At 48.6% G+C, this 17,539-nt stretch overlaps 1 protein-coding gene across 1 annotated transcript; it reads left to right on the top strand.

Annotated features, from left to right (window-relative positions):
- The first annotated feature begins 1,565 nt into the window (after nt 1-1,565).
- LOC119393170 (ATP-binding cassette sub-family A member 2) lies at nt 1,566-16,020 on the top strand. The gene is made up of 8 exons (XM_049416169.1): nt 1,566-2,112; nt 2,468-3,035; nt 4,259-4,387; nt 7,555-7,894; nt 9,313-9,571; nt 11,742-12,094; nt 12,764-13,115; nt 15,760-16,020. The coding sequence occupies exons 1-8, from the start codon at nt 1,576-1,578 to the stop codon at nt 15,991-15,993; spliced, it is 2,772 nt and encodes a 923-aa protein (XP_049272126.1). The 5' UTR covers nt 1,566-1,575; the 3' UTR covers nt 15,994-16,020.
- Nucleotides 16,021-17,539: the final 1,519 nt, after the last annotated feature.

Here is a 17,539-nt window from a genome sequence, read left to right as displayed (position 1 = left end):
ATAGACTGCGTGATATGTTGGGCGAAATTTGTTAAGCACTCGGCAATGCTTACCGCAGGAGCTCACATTTGAAGAGATGGAGAAAAAGAAAATGCTTTTATGGACATCACCACTCTGGTTGCGACCAGATTTATCGCATTTAAAGGCAAACGGTTACATCCTGCTTACTTCAGATTATTTAGGTAACCAATTTCTTACTATCGTTCCTTAATACCGGAAAAGCACCGGAATAGCGTTTATTAACCTGAAATTTGCCAATTAATCCGGTATATCGCAATGCTACAAGAATATGCAAGGAGCACCGACAGACGTATCTAATATGGACAATACTGACATGTTATACGCCGTTCACAAATGCAACACTGCTTTGTAAATAGGATTTTCTTCAAAACCCTCGTAAGCATTGTAACATTTGCACATAAGCAATAAATACTTCAAAAGGACAGACTATATAAATATCTGGCTTCTTGAGGTGCTCTAACATATGCAATCGACAAAATCGAGATATGTTGTTGGTGCACAGTTGGAGATCCATAAACAATGCGCTTATTATTTTTTGATCCCGCAATTGGTAGAATGCACACCCGTTCTCGTACGCAACAAACTTGACACGGTTCACGGCCGTCTAATGAAAGCTCTTCTGAATTTCGGATATGCTTGAGTGAGAAAATCGACCATGATGTAATGCTTCCTGTTAAGACCGTCTTGTTGTTAAGACAGTCTTGACTTGTTAAAAGGACACGAAAGAGACGAATGATTTTTGTCATGTTAGTGAATTACTCTTTCACAATTCCAAAATAACTACGCTGACTGTGAGAAGACGCTTGGTAAGCGAAAAAAAAACGCGCACAAAAAAAAATTCGGGTGCGACGCCACGTTGAAATTTCCGCCCCAAACGCCGTCACGTCATAAATTTGGACGGCGTCTACTGGGTCCTACGTAGTTCCTAACCAGTAAAATGAAGTACATTGTGCTCTGAGAGGGACTTAAAATACGAAGTTTCAGGAAATTTCGTTGCGCCAATGTCGCCAAGATATGAAAAATACAATTTGAAATCCGTGACATCACGCGCTGAGATTTCGGCCCTAAACTTAACAATGAAGCTTTGACCTTGATTTTCTCCTGTATTAATAAACCTATGATGGTGCAATTAACAACATTAGAGTTCTCCGAGTACAATTTATCAATATAAACCGATTGATTGTTTCATTTTAGTGTCCCTTTAGGCTCTTGTGTCAGTCTTAGTCTTTGTTGTTTGCGCTGCTTCAGTCTAAAATGCAACAAAAAGCAGCCTGAAACCATCGTGTTATTATAAGAGGTGCAGAGGACACTACGTCTTCAACGATTGGTAAATCGTGTAGTGGTAATTACGCGTTTAATAAAATTAAATAAAGAAGACGATGTTACTGCACTAAATTCATCACGTTCTGCTGGCGTCTATACCATGGCTTCGTCCACCTTTGTTCAAGAGGAGTTGGGGGCAGCTGCATGGTGTGCTTGTAGCTGCTCCCAAACAACAGAACTATTTGCGTAAACCACGTGCTTGGTTTCCTCTCGCAGGTGAACGTGGTCACCATGCAGGACCTATTCACTCGCGTGATTCTGGAGCTGGACGTGGCGACCGTCGAGTCCAGACGCCGCGCGGCGTCCTTGGCGCGGCGCAGCGTCTTGAAGTCGCACGCCGCCACGGAGATCGAGTACTCGCACCGCGACATCATCGCCACCGAGAACGTGGGCGGCGTGTCCCAAGTCGAAGAGTACGAGTCATCGGTGCAGATAGATCAGCATATGAAAGGCATGTTCGACCTGAAGGCCGGTAAGCCGACGTTCAAGCAGACGCTGGTCGCCATGATCGAGAAACGTCGCAACTACACCCGGCAGACGTTCGCGTTGCCCGTTCTTTGCTGGCTGCTGCCGGCCGCCCTCATGTTCGCCGAGTGCCAGTCGGAGAAACGCCTTGGTAACCAGCTGGCGGTCAGCTTCGCCGGCGACAGACTTACGTACGACCTACCCTTACTGCATCCGGAGTCCGACGTGTTCGTCTCGGCCGACAAGGCGTCTGAGCCTTTCAAGCAAGAATACCACCGATACTTGGACAGGGAGGACACAAAGGTACGTGACAAGCATTACGTGTTACCTTTTGCAGTCAGTCTCGACGCATATTATATATATAGACAAATACTTCGATTGAACCGACTTGGCACCTTGTCTGAAACTGGTGTCATGAACGGGCTGAAAAAGTAGAGCAGATTATGACTTGAAAAAAAAATGTGTAACGATGACGAAGCGCAACCGTTCAAAGAACCTAACCGGTTGCATTTAGTCATCAAAATTATATTCCGGCATAGGATTCGCCAGAGTAGAGACGGTATAAATTTTTCATTTAACTAGAAGAGGACGTACTCGCAATGTTTGCGTTCTCTCTGACGCCTGCCTCCCCCAAACGAACGCCATTTTCGTTTTAAAGGTCAAGGACGTCACCAACGTGAATGGTCTCATGTTGGATTTCAAGAAGTCGCGCACCGCCTTCCGCGAGTACATGGCCGGCGCCGAGTTCCAGGCAGGCCCTGACAAAACCACGGCGGGCAAGGCCGTTGCGTGGTACAACGGCGACTCCTACCACACACAGTCGGCATCCCTGGCGGCCGTCAGCACCGCACTGCTCAGAAAGATCTCGGGCGACAACGACGCCATGATGGTGACTGTCCTGCGGCCTCTCAGGACGGACAACGACACCATCGCTTCACGCAGCGCGCACAACCTTCGCTACGCCGACGAGCTGTCCGCTGTGCTGTCCTCTCGCGTGCTTCGCATGGTCCTGCTACCGGCCACAACATCGGTGGTTGCGGCCAGCTTCGTCCTTTTCCCAATCGAAGATCGCGTCACCAATTCCAAGACAATGCAGCTCATCTCCGGCGTGCACCCGTTCATCTACTGGCTGGGCAATTATGTCTGGGACATGGTGCTCTCTCTAGGGGCACTCCTCGTCCTTTTCTTTCCCGTGTTCTTCTGCCACTCGGAATTCATGAGCATCGGTGAGCATTGTATTTCACTCGGCTGTTATCTCGGTCACTTACAATACTGAATTAACTCTAAAGCAAAGGTCATAAGACGAAAACTTTCCCATTCTTGTCGAGCCATGGGTGCTAGCGATTCCCTGGAGCGAAAATTAATGGTGGCTAAACTGGAACGTAAGGAGAAACGGGATCAGCCGCGCTCGAGATGGTTAGCTGGTATTCTTCAGGCCACAGGGAGACATCCAGGTGAGCTTAAGGAACGTGTACTGAATAGATCTCAATGGCTTTCATACAGTCGTGTTGTCATCGGGAGTCATCAACGGTATCCCAACAATAACATAACAGGTGTACCGCCACGAATTGTGTCCTTGTCTTTAGTGCGAAGCATTCCATGTGAAGTCAACTGAAGTTTCATAATCAGATTTTGAGCCAACCTTTAAAAAACATTGCCAGCTAAACATGGAAAAATTGCTACTTACGTAAAGTAGGGCATACAAACTGTTATTTAAAACTATAATCCGGCCGAAATATACTTTTTTTAAGCTTACCGTATTTCCTCGCCTAATATCAGCACTGGCTAATTCTTGGCTAATGTAGGCTAAAGTTCGTTACTGTTGACTAATGTTGGCTCATGTTGGCTACTTCAGTAAACATTCCGCAGACCAAGGCCCTTAGGCGAAGTGGCCTCTAAATTTTTTTCACGCTGTAAATGCTGTGCACCAAAACTGACTATACTACGTCCAACGTTGCGCGTAAAATACGCGGAACTAATCAAGGAACGAAGATGCATACACAGCGTACCTGCGTTACAGGTATTAATGGCAAACCAACGAGCCCACAGTAGCAACCTTAGATATACGAGCTAGAATATCTAAAACTTGCCGTGTCTCTTTTTTTTTTCCAAGAAATTTTGTTGCCTCCGCCTCTTTAGCAGTTCCACGGGCCCTTATTTGCCATTACGCACACGCAAATAGGTGTAAAATAAAGAAATGGCCCTTTATGTTCTTGAAAATCCGCGCACCCGAACCTCCACTGTTGTCAGAGTGCACGGAAGCACTTATTATATGAGTAACGCTTTTGTTATATCTTCATGTTCATCCTTATTTGTGTTCGATAGTTCACCTGAACACTGCATCTCTCATTTGCCATTTGGCAACTCCGTCCTATACGAGCATCTGAAAGCTAGCACGTGCTTTTTTTTTTTAAATCTAATCCAACGCTGCATGTTTTGCTCTTTCCAGCGATAAGCGTGGTAATGGTGTTCCTCAGCTACGTGCACAGCATACTGGCCCTCACCTACTGGTTCTCCTTCGTCACCGACTCCGTCATCAGCGGCTTTCTGATTGTGAACGCGATCAATGCCCTTTCAGGTAAAGATAGACGCGCCGCTAAGCAAGTAGAAGTCGCGAGACACATTACACGTCTGGCTGATCATGAAAACTTATTATCCGTAACGTTGTTGCTGAGAAACTCCGTACACACATGTAGCTGCGCGCACTCGCTCGCTACCGCGCAGACGCGATAATTTTAACAGATCTAAGGGTGCTTAATGATCACCTTTAATACTTACTCCTTCAATTCGCCCCTATTTAGTAGCCATTTTCTAATATTATGCTAATACAAAATGAGCGTAAGAATATTATTAAATAGTCAAATAATTGAAATTCATGTGTGTGTTATGTGTTAAAAAAGCGTCTTTTTATCTATTTCCTTTAACTGTCGGATTGCAATTGCTAGGATTACTAACCGTAATAAGTTGAAGCTGTTACGGGGTTCGTATAACGCGATCATTTACCTTTGCTAGCATGCCCTAAATTAGAGTTAATGATTTCCGACGGACAAGAAATACATCTGAATTCTCGCAGACGCCCTAGTGGGCTTAAGGCGTCACAAGCTGAGAAGAGGATTATGCCACTCCAATGTTTAGTCATTCTTGAACAAAAACATGAAACGATTGCTGACATTCTGTTTCTTGGGGTTAAGGCAACACACATTACAGCCGAATGCCATTAACCAGATTCATCACCATCATCATCATCATCATCATCCTGTCTTAGCCTACTGCAGGACGAAGGCCTCTCCCAGCGATATTCAGTTTACCCTATCCGGTGCGAGCTGATTAACCAGGTTACTTGTGCTCTTCTCGATTGTAAATCTTTAAACGTTTCCCATGCAAAGTGAAGAGTACTTACTGTCCAGCAGACGTTCTACACAGACCTGGTGTGACGGAAGGAAAATGTGCCACGCAGCTGCAAGGAGGGCATACCACGTGATCACTACATCATGCCGTTTCTTATCCATTCTTAGGTTGTAACAGACTGTAGTACAAGCTGTGGCCCGTTACCTTGGTGCTATGGGGAGGGCGGATGAGGAGGCTCGCTGCGCTGGCAATCATAAGGGCGTGGGCTCGATTCCCGTCCACGGTGACCGCATTTCGTTTTGAAGGGGGCGAAGTGCAAAAACGCGCGTGCACTCATATTTAGGTTCACACTAAAGTATCCCGGGGGGTCAAAACTGATTTTCATTCCTCCACTACGGCGTGCGTCATAATCACATTGCGGTGTTCGCACGTAAATCCTCAAAATTAAAGCATGCATCCTGCAGAAAACCTCGCTTCATTTGAGTAGTGAACATCCGTGTCTCTTCTGGGGACTTTTACCCGAAATTTGTGGTTAGTGAACTCGTGGGCCTACGTCAGCTACATGAATATAAGGGTTCTTGGCAGCCTAAAAATATTACAGATACCCATAACTGATCCTTCAACTGATCCTTCAACTAATCCTTCAACATAATGATCCTTCAACTATAACGTCCAATAAATTGCGCGGCGACTGTGCAGGCCTTGTAGAAGTCGCGAAGCTTGCAGTTCGTGCCTGCGGAACTGCAGCAGCTAGTTTCCCTCGCTGGGCGACTGGCGACGACGTAAGGGCGAAGGCGAGCGACGACGTGGGGAGGGTGATCGATGGTTGGCGAAAGGACGTCGAGGTAGCGGCGAAAAGTCTGGGTTGGAACGCATGGCATTACCGGTATCATCATTCGAGTAGCCGTATCCAGGTACTGCAACAGTTGGATGAGCAGAAGGCATGCGACGATTGCAGAAGCGTGCGACGTGGCCGGCGAAACCGCAAGCGAAGCATATGGGTCGGTTGTCACGTGTGCGCCAGGGGTTCTGAAAATGGCTTCGAGGTGGAACTTGGGGCGACAAAGGAGGGGGAGATGTTCGTGGTCGCATCGCGGCAGGAAATGCGACGGTTTGATGCGCAGGTCGCGCTGCGACTGCAGCATAAGTCAGAGGTGCAGCTACGGGAGCGAATGGTTGAGCCAAAGGTAGCGACTCGGCAAGCTCCTCGCGGATGGCCCTTCTGATGGTATCAGCCAAAGGTGTGGCAGGCTGTACAGGGCGATCTCCTAGAGGAAGCATGGACAGTTGGCGCGCCACCTCTTCACGAATGAAGTCCTTAATCTTGCCGGAGAGGGACATATCGGACGCCGGGTTGGCGGCAAGCGTGAGACCCGAGAGCGAGTTGGCAGGTGCAACAGCGCTGCGCGCAAGGACCCTTTGTCGACGCAATTCATCGAAGCTCTGGCAAAGGGTGACGATGGCCGCGACAGAAGTAGGGTTTCGCGCAAGAAGCATCTGGAATGCGTCGTCTTCGATGCCTTTGAGGACATGCTTCACTTGGTCCTCTTCGCTCATCGAGGAATCGACGCGGGCACAAAGGTCCACGACATCCTCTATGTAACTGGTGTACGTCTCACCAGGCAGTTGAGCGCGCTGGCGTAGACGTTGCTCAGCGCGGAGCTTTCTCAAGGTGGGGCGGCCGAAGACTTCCGTGAATGCTGTCTTGAAGGCGGTCCAGGTCTGTAATTGACGCTCATGATTGTGGAACCAGAGGCTCGCAACGTCAGCGAGATAGAAGATGACCGCACGTAGTTTGGCCGGGTCATCCCATTTGTTGTGCTCGCTGACGCGCTCATAGATGGAAAGCCAGTCTTCTGCATCAATCTCACCTGCTGCGCTAAAGACTGGAGGGTCGCGTTGCCACTGGACGGCGCCGCAGCTGGTGGAAGGGGCGGCGGCTTCAGGCTGATTATCAACAGCGTCGGTCATAGTGCTTGAAACAGCTGGCAACGTTCGGTTGCGAAGTTCCAGGTTGAGGCCAGGGATTCCAGCAACCTCCACCAGATGTCGTACGACGATTTATTGTGCGACGGCGACGTCTTAAACAGTCGAGGTATAGCACCGGCAGAACCCGAAGGTAGATCGCGTGCACAGCAACAACAGACGCGGAAGCTCTTCTTCCTCTTCCTCACTACAATACATTTGATGAAGTGGCCAAATAAATTTCGCCCCGGCGAAAATCAAAAGAGCTGTTGAAATTTACTCCCGAAAATGGCGAGATTTTGTGTTGAGACCCAGTCAGCGACTTACAGCCAGCTTTTTAGCAGATGCCGAATGCGCTTCTCAACTTTCTACAAATAGTGCACGCGCCGTTTACCACTTGGTGTGAAATGTATCATTTCATGGCTGGCGCAGGAACCGTGAGCACCATGGGCTACCAGTTGTTGATGATCTCGCAAGAGCAGGGTTCCAAGAACTTGATATCGCTTACTCAGCCATGGGACCCACTGCTGATGGTCCTGTACCTACTGCCTCCATTCTCCTACACCTGGGCAATCACCAAGGTCACGCAGAAGGTGAGCGAGGATCGCTACTGCCAGGGCACGACGCAGATGGTGTACGATGTCTGCGCCTACCTGCACAACAGCCCCGACGAAGGCGCCGTGCTTCTGACGAACCTGCGCTACTGCTGCGCTTCCTTCTACGCCAGCAACGGAAGGACCGTCAGCCACCTCAGCCCGTTTGCATTTCACAGGTATGGTATACACATCGATGTTTTGGTTTATATGGTGACGGGCAAAACTTACTAGAAGGTCACGCGAAAATCTGTAATAAAGTTGTAGCCTGTAGGTGCTTTTTGTTCATATTTCCCCGCCCGTATCGCCAATTTAACGCTAAAATGGATGCTTGGGTGTGTTGGTACGACAGCGGAAACAGCGCAAAAGAAGGAGCACAAGAAAAAGGAACCACAAACAGCGCTGTTGTTTGTGGTTCCTTTTTCTTGTGCTCCATCTTTCGCGCTGTTTTCTTTCCGCTAAGTTAACACCATTTTTCGACTAAGCCGGGAGAAGTCGGGGGGGGGGGGGAGAGGACAATGTGTGCAAACAGACATGGAGCTTCCTTGCAGCCTTTCCAAAGTTGTGTTAATTGGTGACGGCGGCAATGCAGCGCGGCAAACCTGTACGCGCTACTCAGAATAGACATACTAGTAAGGCAGCAGGTCGTGGAATCGTGCTAAGTGGCGTTCACGTGCAAAATTGGCTGTCCGTGGCAGCGGACAGCCGTTCGTACCCCCGGCACACGGAGACCTCGGAGAGCCCCAACCAACGAAGAGCCCAGCTTCGGGCTTTCGTGTCTCCATTGCCTCTTTGGTGTCCTGGAGGTGACACCTTGTGTTCTAAATAATGACAGGTTGTTTAAAATTAAGTGTTAAACGATATTTTTGCGGGACACTAACGGCGAGCGAGGAGTCCGCACTGCATACTTTGTAGGAGCAGAATGGCGTAGGGGCGTTTTCTTCATAGTATCTGGCATAGGTCGGCAAAAAATGTGGAGCTCACTCAGGCTCACTCATGATATATATTTTCTGCTTAGAGCTCACTCGGACTCAGACTCACCAAAATTTTCCTCAACCGGACTCACTTGCACTAAGACTCATTGAAATTTTTTGCAGCCGGACTCACTCGGACTAAACTCACCAAAATCATACTCGCTCGGACTCATACTCATACTCACGGCTCTATCTGAGTGAGTCTGAGTGAGTCGACTCATCAGTGAGCTTGCCGACCTATGGTATCTGGTGTAAATGCGTTTCTTTTTTCCTGGGAGGGGCGGGGAAGGGGTCAGTTTGTGCAGAGCACTGCTTAGAAGTGAGGCGTTGGTGCGGTTCTATCGAGTGGTCGCCATAGTCACGCGCTGCAAAGACGCTCGAAAAAAACTCGCGCTGCTCCGCTCGCGCTACTTTCGAGAGTTTGAAAACACGCTAAGCTCGCAAATCCTTAATTTCTCGAGCCCGTCATCCAAGATCATTATATTCGACAACGGTCTCCGAGTCTGTGGGATTTCCTGGAACTCGGGATTTGGGGATGAAAATGCGGATTAAGTGGGAACCGTATACTCCATCGTGGTATAGGTCTTTGTACGAGTTCGAAAAACCTCTCTTTGAAAATGCAGGGACGCCGTCCTGGTCGAGCTCCTCGTCATGCTCGTGGAAGGCTTTGTGCTGCTGATATTGCTTGGCTTGTTCGAACACGGCATGCTGCGGTGGCCGTGGTTCCGATCGGGTGCCCAAACGCCGGCAGCACCGGCTCAGGGTTTGCGCGAGGGAGTGGCCGAAGAGAGGAAGGCCGTAGAAAAGATAGTCGCCGGTAATGACTTCACGAAACCGAGGCTCCTTATACTCGACATTCGCCAGCACACCGGGACCCGGCAGGTACGTGTTCCATCACCACAGCATCTACCTTTCAGTTTCCATATAGGCGCCACAAGCAGCACAGCATACTACGCCATGGACGGAAACATCGGCGTGGGGGGGCACACCGAGCTTGTGCCCCCCCCCCCCCCACGCCGAATTTTTTTTGGCATGGCATACAGAGCTCAAAATGACACTCGATCACATTTGCCTGGCCGACCCCCACTTCAGTTCAAGGAGGTGCCCCTCCCCCCCCCCCCCCCCCCCCCCACGAAAAAATATTTTGGCTACGCCCCTGATTCGAGCATATTCCTCACTCGTGAAATAGATTCTGTGAGGACACGACATATAAACCTTTGGCAAACGTCTCTTCATGATCGGAGCCAGGATATTTTGAGATGCCCCAAAGTCATCTTTAGAAACGTCACACCCCAACATCCGCTGTAGAGCTTTACTGTGGGGTCCACCGAAATGAACCACGTTAACGTCGGTGTAAGTCAGTGTTTTCATTAGCGGAACTATGATGGTGGCCTAGCTCAACTCTTTTGCAAAGTACGCTCCAGGATGTTCTCCGAGTGCATCTATTTGACAAACCGAGAGAGATAAAAAGTGCCTTAAACAAGCTGCCCGTCGTATAGGTAGAGCTTTTCCCTTCTTACTCCGTCCCGTCTTGTAGCGGAGCTTACATCAACGCATACTTACCAACTCGTCCAGTTATCAAGCCTATTAAATATATTGGCCAACACAACTTTTTGCATGACCATTGAAGCGTAAACAGAAGACTACACGGTGTTATTTTCTGTGAAAGGAGCGGCGAATGTTTTTGGCAGGTACACATCGGCCGCAGTATCGGGTATCAGTATTTAAACAGTGTTAGTCTAAGCAAGACAGAATTTCAGGAGATGGTGAAGGCTTGAAATTATTACAATTCTTTGAACGAGGAATGCCACTGGAGTCATTTGAACAAAGGAAATTCGCTTGTCGAAACATTGGCTCAAGCGACATTCCACTTGTTGGACATTTTATCAAAGAGCAAGCAGTATTAGATGGATAACAAACCGTGGCGAGGCACTGGTGGCACTGAAATAACAGAAAAACACGTGCGCTTAGTGGGCACGGATCTATTAGGGTAAGGCGGGGCAAAACGCGACAAAAATGTGAAAATAGTGAATATCTTTTTTTATTTCACTCGTTACCATAAAATGTCAACACGGGAACTTTCTTTTGGGTACAAGGTATGTGCTACATAAATATGGCCATGCTGCGACGGTTCAAAATATTATTTAAAAAAGAAACAAAAAATGCACCACATGTCTCATTTTGCCCCAACAAAACGAGACGCTGCGTGAGGCAGAAAGAGAAAGCGTGAAAAAATATTATCCTTTCAGTTCTTGCAGTAGAAGCACTTCAAATTCACTCCGTGGGTAGCCATGCAGTCTTCATGCGCCCAGTCTTCGCACTCCACGCATTGAATCCACACAGAACCCGGCGCTGTGCTGCTCCGAAACTCCTGAAAAGCATTCAGTGTTTTTTTCATGTCGTTTTCCTCCCAGGAAACCCTAGATGATATTCTCTTGTACGTCCGCACCATCCTTAACAAAAAAATATCATATATAATGAGCGTAAATAAATGGCTCACTCAATAAGACACTCTCTGAGGCAATTAAATGCCTTTTTGTCGCGTTTTGCACCTCTCAAATGCCCAAATTAAAAAAAATTTCCCCTTTGGCCCACGGCACCAAATGAACTAAACTTTTAGTGGAATGTAGCTAATAGTATAAAGTAACAACATAAATACTTACATTGTTGTACTGATGCCGGAGTAGCTTCATGCACGGATCCGAAAATTTGGCCGAGCAGAATTTCGCCCTTTTTGGCGGGTCGCGAACACACTGACATCAGCCGCGCAATTTTTCCCGCGCGAACGCTGTGAGCAATCATCAACTTTTACGCAAAAAATGTCGAAAACTACCGGCACCTATCGCTGAAATAGAGAAATAAAGAAAAGGTACTTTTTGTATTAGCTATAGAGGGCGGCAAAGTCAAAATGTCGCGTTTTGCCCCGCGTCTCATTTTGCCCCGCCTTACCCTAATAAGGGCAGGCATTCGATCCCCCGACCTTCGAGTCAGCATTCGAGCACCATAACTAGTAGGACATTGCGGCAGGTACACGTATCGATTAACGTGACAGGTACTGCAAGGGTTGACGTTCCACGTGGATCCTGGCGAGACGTTCGTTGTGCTCGGCCTGCGCGGTTGCGGCAAGACTACGCTCCTGGACATCCTGTCCGGTGTGCTGCCGCCCACATCGGGCACCGCGCTGATTGGTCACACGATGCTCAGCAACACGTCCGCGTGGCAGCAGCGCATCGGCGTCTGCCCGTACTACGACGGAGTGCTCGGTCGGCTGACGGTGCGCCAGACGCTGACGCTGTACACCCGCGTGCGAGGCATGACGGGCGACGCCATCGACAAGATGCTCGAGCACATGATCTTGCTGCTCAACCTTAGTGCCGTTGCCGACAATACCGTGGACTCGACAAGGTATTGTACACTTCCCTCTAACAAGCGCGTACACTTTCGAAGCGGAATAGGCATTACCAGGCCATGATCGAGAACTTCCCGCTATCCTTGAAAAAGAAAGAAAAACGCACGATCTTTCTATCAGCTCTAACAGATGTGGCAAAAACTTGGAGTTTAGCAAAGAACGTCATACGGCACAACCAGTGATGAAACGGAGAATGGTATAGGCGAAACATTAAAAAACAGTGGTGCAGATTTCGGGAACAAACGCGGATAGCCGATATTCTACCGGTTGTTTCAAGAAATGCGTCTGGAGTCTGTGAATTACGCATAGGAAAGGTAGGATAATGAATGATTCCTTGTGGTTTAGCTCTTACCGCCGAGTCATACCTTCACTTCAGCTAATATAGTTGGGCGAGAACACTTTCGTTTGCTTTAGCATGTACGGTCTAACGCGCATATATCAAACCCACGTATAACGAATTATATCGAACGATTCTGAAATTCCCTTGAATATATTTTATATATCGAATCACCTACCTTGTGGGTATTGGGCATATAGAACTCTTTCGTGATCCGCCTTCAGATTCGATATATCCGGGTTCGGCTGTACTTACATTTAAGGCAATTCCACTCTTCGTTACCTCCCGCATAGCTGTTTATCTCTGCTTTCTTTCTTTTAAACTACAGCGCAGTGACTCGTCGGAAGCTTGCCGTGGCCATAGCCATCGTCGGCCTTCCTCCAGTCGTGCTCATGAACGACCCAGCCACGGGACTAGACGCAATGTCCAAGCGAAAGATCTACCGCGCCATCCAGATGTTGAAGCAGCTGGTCAAGTCGGCGATCATGATCGTGACGCAGAGTGTGTCGGACTGCGTGGTCATCTCGGACCGCATGGCTATCATGCTGAACGGCCAGTTCCAGTGCTTAGGCAGCATCAGTGATCTCCGGAAGCGGTACTGCAAAGGGTCTATGATCCTCGTCAAGCTGAAGCCATCGGTGTTCCAGAATGCCGCTATCATTAGCACTATACACACACAGGTTAGTTAATTAACGCATAGGCGTGCGCACAGGGGTGGAGGGGGTGCCGGGGGGGGGGGGGGGCGCCAAGTCTGCCCCATACCTTTACCCAGTTGGATGTGTCCCGTCGTTGTTTAAAAAAGCAGTGTTTCGGCCACGCATGTTTTTTTTTTATGATAATTGCGGCCAAGGACAATGCCACGCCCTGATATTGCATTCCGAGAACTGTGTACTGCCCACTCTTAAAAGGGCCATGACACGGTCACCCAACAATTTGTGGTTTTCAGCGAAAACTTAAAGTAGAGGCTCTATTATGCCTATACAGATATGAAAAGTGGGCCACAGAAGAATATTTCAGTGCAAAACAAGCCCTAGAAGTCGCCTGCTGCAAGTTCCTCCCACCGCCGGCAACCACCATTTTGCCATGGCGCGTGTGACGTCATGTGCAGCAAGGAGCGGAGCCGTTGTCTTCTACCAAAGTTCCAGCCGCTGCAAATCGTTCAATTTCAGTGCTAAGCTGAAGAAAGCTAAAATACCTCGATTTCACGCGCAGCTGGCCACGGAACAATATCGTTCGCCGGAATGTAGACGCTCGCACAGCTAGCTGCTTCACGGCTCGCGAGAGCTCCAGTGTTGCCAGACTCTCAGGCCACTCGCGTGTTGACAAAATATTCAATTATAAACTAAGTGCTCGACTAAATGCGCTAAAATTTTGCCAGCTTATTTGTGAATGCACAAGGATTAACCCACATAACACATAATTATGATCGAAAATTGGGTGTCATGGCCCCTTTAACCCCGGAAAGCCGGGGGCGAAAGTTATGCTCCATTTCACAAGCTGGTTGCAGCAGGGTGGAAGCTACGAGGTGTAAACAAACCAGACGCTTGCGCAGGAAAACGTATATTTATGTTTGTAATGGCATTACAATTGGAAAATGTTAAGAAAACTGTGTTTGTTTGGCTCGTGCTACGTCACAGCAATACGTGATACGCTAATCACAATTCGGGTGTACGTCGTAAGCATTTAATTATTGTATCGGTAACTGCCGATAATTGTGATGACGAACGAACCAACGCCGAGCAGACGACGCGGCGCGGATGAACACATTGTGAGGGGTGTTCACTCTTCCTATTGGCTAAGCAGCCCCATAGCTTCCACAGTGCTGCAATCAGCCTGTGAGATACAGTACAGAGCATTGTGAGCAGCGCGTTATCGCTTCATTGTCATTGTGGGCATCCATCGCGCTACTTTCTCTCGGACCCGACCAACGGACGAAATTTAAAACGAAGCTGCACGCTTTCCCTTTCAAGGGAGGCGCGCTTGACGAGAGAGTGAAAGTATAGCAAGCGCACATTCCTACGTCATAAGCGCTCGTTCGACCAGAGACCACGGCTCGTGAATTCGGTGTAATCAAAATTTGAAATGGGGCCTGGTGAGGAGCTCTTTAGAAGGCAGTAGAGGCTGATAATGTAACTGCATCAGTTAGAACCTTTCCACTATATTTCTTTTCTTTAGCGACCCGAGTGTGCATTGTGAATATTTAATAATAATATCTAGGGTTTAACGTCCCAGAACCACGATATGATTATGAGAGACGCCGTAGTGGAGGGCTCCGGAAATTTCGACCACCTGGGGTTCTTTAACGTGCACCTAAATCTAAGTACACAGGCCTCAAACATTTTCGCCTCCATCGAAAATGCAGCCGCCGCGGCCGGGATTCGATCCCGCGACCTTCGGGTCAGCAGTCGAGCGCCATAACCACTAGACCACCGTGGCGGGGCTGCATTGTGAATAGCCGCTGATATATTACCTATGCGACGAGATATCACGCTTAAAGGGACCCTGAAGAACCTCTGAAGATAAAAAGAACGAGCGCGTTATTCTCTCGTTGCGTTTCCCGTCTTTTAGGCCGGCACAATTCTTGACGGCAGTAGTCCCTTCACGTGACACCGTGACGAAATATCTAGATTGGTCCATATACGAGAGATATCGTTTGTGAATTGTCTCCAAGTGCTTTGCCATGCAGTCGCACACCCATTCTGCCTTGTCTCGCATGACTAACATGCGCGATCAACTGATTTCGCTTCGATTTGTGCGTTTTCGACTGCGCAAGCCGAGAACAACGTGTAGCTGAAAAGCGCGAAATCCTGACAGAATCAACTCTTAGTGCTGATTCGTGACTGTTTTTGCGCAACACATACACGGACAAGATAGAAATAGACACCACGGGCGCACTTGGAGATAAAAGTGCATTTAGTTGTTTCAAATAAAACAGTTGTGAGTTTGCGCCCGTGGTGTCTTGTATTTCTATCCTGTCCGTGTGTGTGTGTTGCGCAAAAAACAGTCATGAATCAGTACCAACTCGCCCAACTGTCAGTACTGTTGCTACAAATTTCTTAGTGCTGACATTGTCGACGTGTTTCATGAAGAAATAAGTGGCGTGGAGGCGATAGCGCCTGTAAGAAGGTATTAAAGGATGGAGAGAAACCACTTTCTCGTCGTTGTACTCGGTGTGATATAGAGGTTCCTTAAACTCTGTCCTCATGCGCAAATGAGTGCACCTACGTTTTTTTTTTTTTTTCGTTGCTGCAACAGAAACAAAAATAAGCGTACTTTTTATATTATTGTCACCAACCGCCAATATATACGCACATTCCTGCGCAGGTGCAGGCAGCGTTTCCTGGTTCTGTGTATACGGGCCTTCTATCAATGGCGCTGGAATATTCCACCACGTTGAAGGTGCCATGGAGCACCGCCGTGGTAACTGCTTACAACCTCAAGCAGCAACTAAGCGAGAACGCGCTCGACGTCATCTTGAGTGACGTCTCGATGGAGCACGTACTGCTCAAGATGGCCAAGTACGAGGACGTCAAACCGGTGGCCGTCGCCGTCGCATGAGGAGCAGCAATAAAGCGCACGCGCGTCTCGCTGGCGCCACTTTACCAGCGAGGGAGCGAACTTGTCTGTCTACTGTTTTTTTTTTTTGAAATACTCGCCCGCTGCAGCGATTCGTCGATAATGCTAGGTGATGGCGCTGAAGGAAGGACAAAAAATTTAAAGCCATTTCCACGCCGCGAAAACCGCCGTACGGCGTAGCTGTAAGCGGGCGAGTGTACGCGATTAACTCACGAGCACCAACATTATCATCATCATCGTTATTTAGCACCATCATCATTTCGAGCGTCATCATTTAGTTTTATTTATTTATTCACTCCCCCCTCTGGTCACGTGACCTGCGCGACGCCCATTGTTACTGCTACTACTACTACAAGGACGACGATGACGGCGACAGAGGGTGGACTAAGACAGCGTCGCTGTAACAGGCAGAGAGGTTACATAAAAAAGTGTCTGCATACCCTACGCTGGTACAATGGGAAAGGGGGCTAGGGGGAGAATGGGGGAGAGAGAGAAGGAGGAGGAGGAGGAGGAGGATTGCGCGGTGAATACGCACGCGCGTGCAGAAGCCGTGGCGTTCGACTAAAAACGAAGACAAAAGCAAAGGTGCTTCGGCACAATGGCAGCCTAAAGGCTAAGGCGCTGCGATGCTGAGCTCGAGGACGCGGGTTCGATTCCCGGCCACGGCGGACGCATTTCGATGTGGTCGATATGCAGAAGCGCCGTTGTCTCGGTGCACATTAATGAAGACCAGGCGGGTAAAATTATCTGAGCCTTCCACTACGGCGTGCCTAATATTATTCATAAAATCATTATTCACGTAAAAAACTCGGCAGATCCCGCGTACCGTGGGAGTCGATGTTATGCGAAGCATGCGGCGGGTAGGTGACTGTGGCGTAACTTTCTTTACTGAGCGACACGTTACAAAATGACGCTAAATATTTGTATAAATTTTACACGCACATATATTATGTTCAAGAGCCGCATATGTGTTATATAACCAGTTGTTTACGGTTGGGCAACGCTGCCAATGGCAACGTGGGAATTACCAACACCAGAAGCGGTAAGCTGATATGTAGTGCTTATGTGTCCCGAGAACGCACGCACGTTTCACGAACCCGTGTGCATGGGTGCAAGAAGTTCTTGACAGTTCTTGAACAAGGGCATCATCACCGTGATCAGTGAGCACCAGCAGCTGGTCATGACGTTATAGGATCCGGTCGTGATCGTGGTGACGAGGGGTTCATGTGTAGTGAAGCATGTGGTATAGTAGAGCTGTTGGAATTCGTGGATGCCTCGGTAATTTCGTCGACAAATTGTCTGTCCACAGAGCCGGCGACATGTCGGAACCTGAAGCCACCCTTCGCGTTGGTGAGGTATAGGCCGTCGAGGCTGGTAGGCCTGGATAGCGCTAGGTAGACCAACATCAGTGGATGGTGTTTTTCGTATTCGTATACTACCTGGGCGTATGTGGCCTACGTAGCCTAGTCTACAAAGCGGCTGTCAATCAATCTGGCATCATCCTCAGTCAGCATGAGGCCATCGCCCA

Source organism: Rhipicephalus sanguineus, chromosome 5 (assembly GCF_013339695.2).
Source record: "Rhipicephalus sanguineus isolate Rsan-2018 chromosome 5, BIME_Rsan_1.4, whole genome shotgun sequence".
NCBI lineage: Eukaryota > Metazoa > Arthropoda > Arachnida > Ixodida > Ixodidae > Rhipicephalus > Rhipicephalus sanguineus.
Note: the sequence above shows the minus strand (reverse complement) of the source record. Positions and strands in the feature narration are given on the sequence as shown.

What these genes read in the sequence shown, in the direction of transcription:
- LOC119393170 (XM_049416169.1), top strand. Translation starts at nt 1,576, where the DNA reads ATGCAGGACCTATTCACTCGCGTGATTCTGGAGCTGGACGTGGCGACC. An exon ending in TGGACAGGGAGGACACAAAG is followed by an intron (nt 2,113 to 2,467) that starts GTACGTGACAAG and finishes TTCGTTTTAAAG; the next exon opens with GTCAAGGACGTCACCAACGT. An exon ending in CGCGATCAATGCCCTTTCAG is followed by an intron (nt 4,388 to 7,554) that starts GTAAAGATAGAC and finishes TGGCTGGCGCAG; the next exon opens with GAACCGTGAGCACCATGGGC.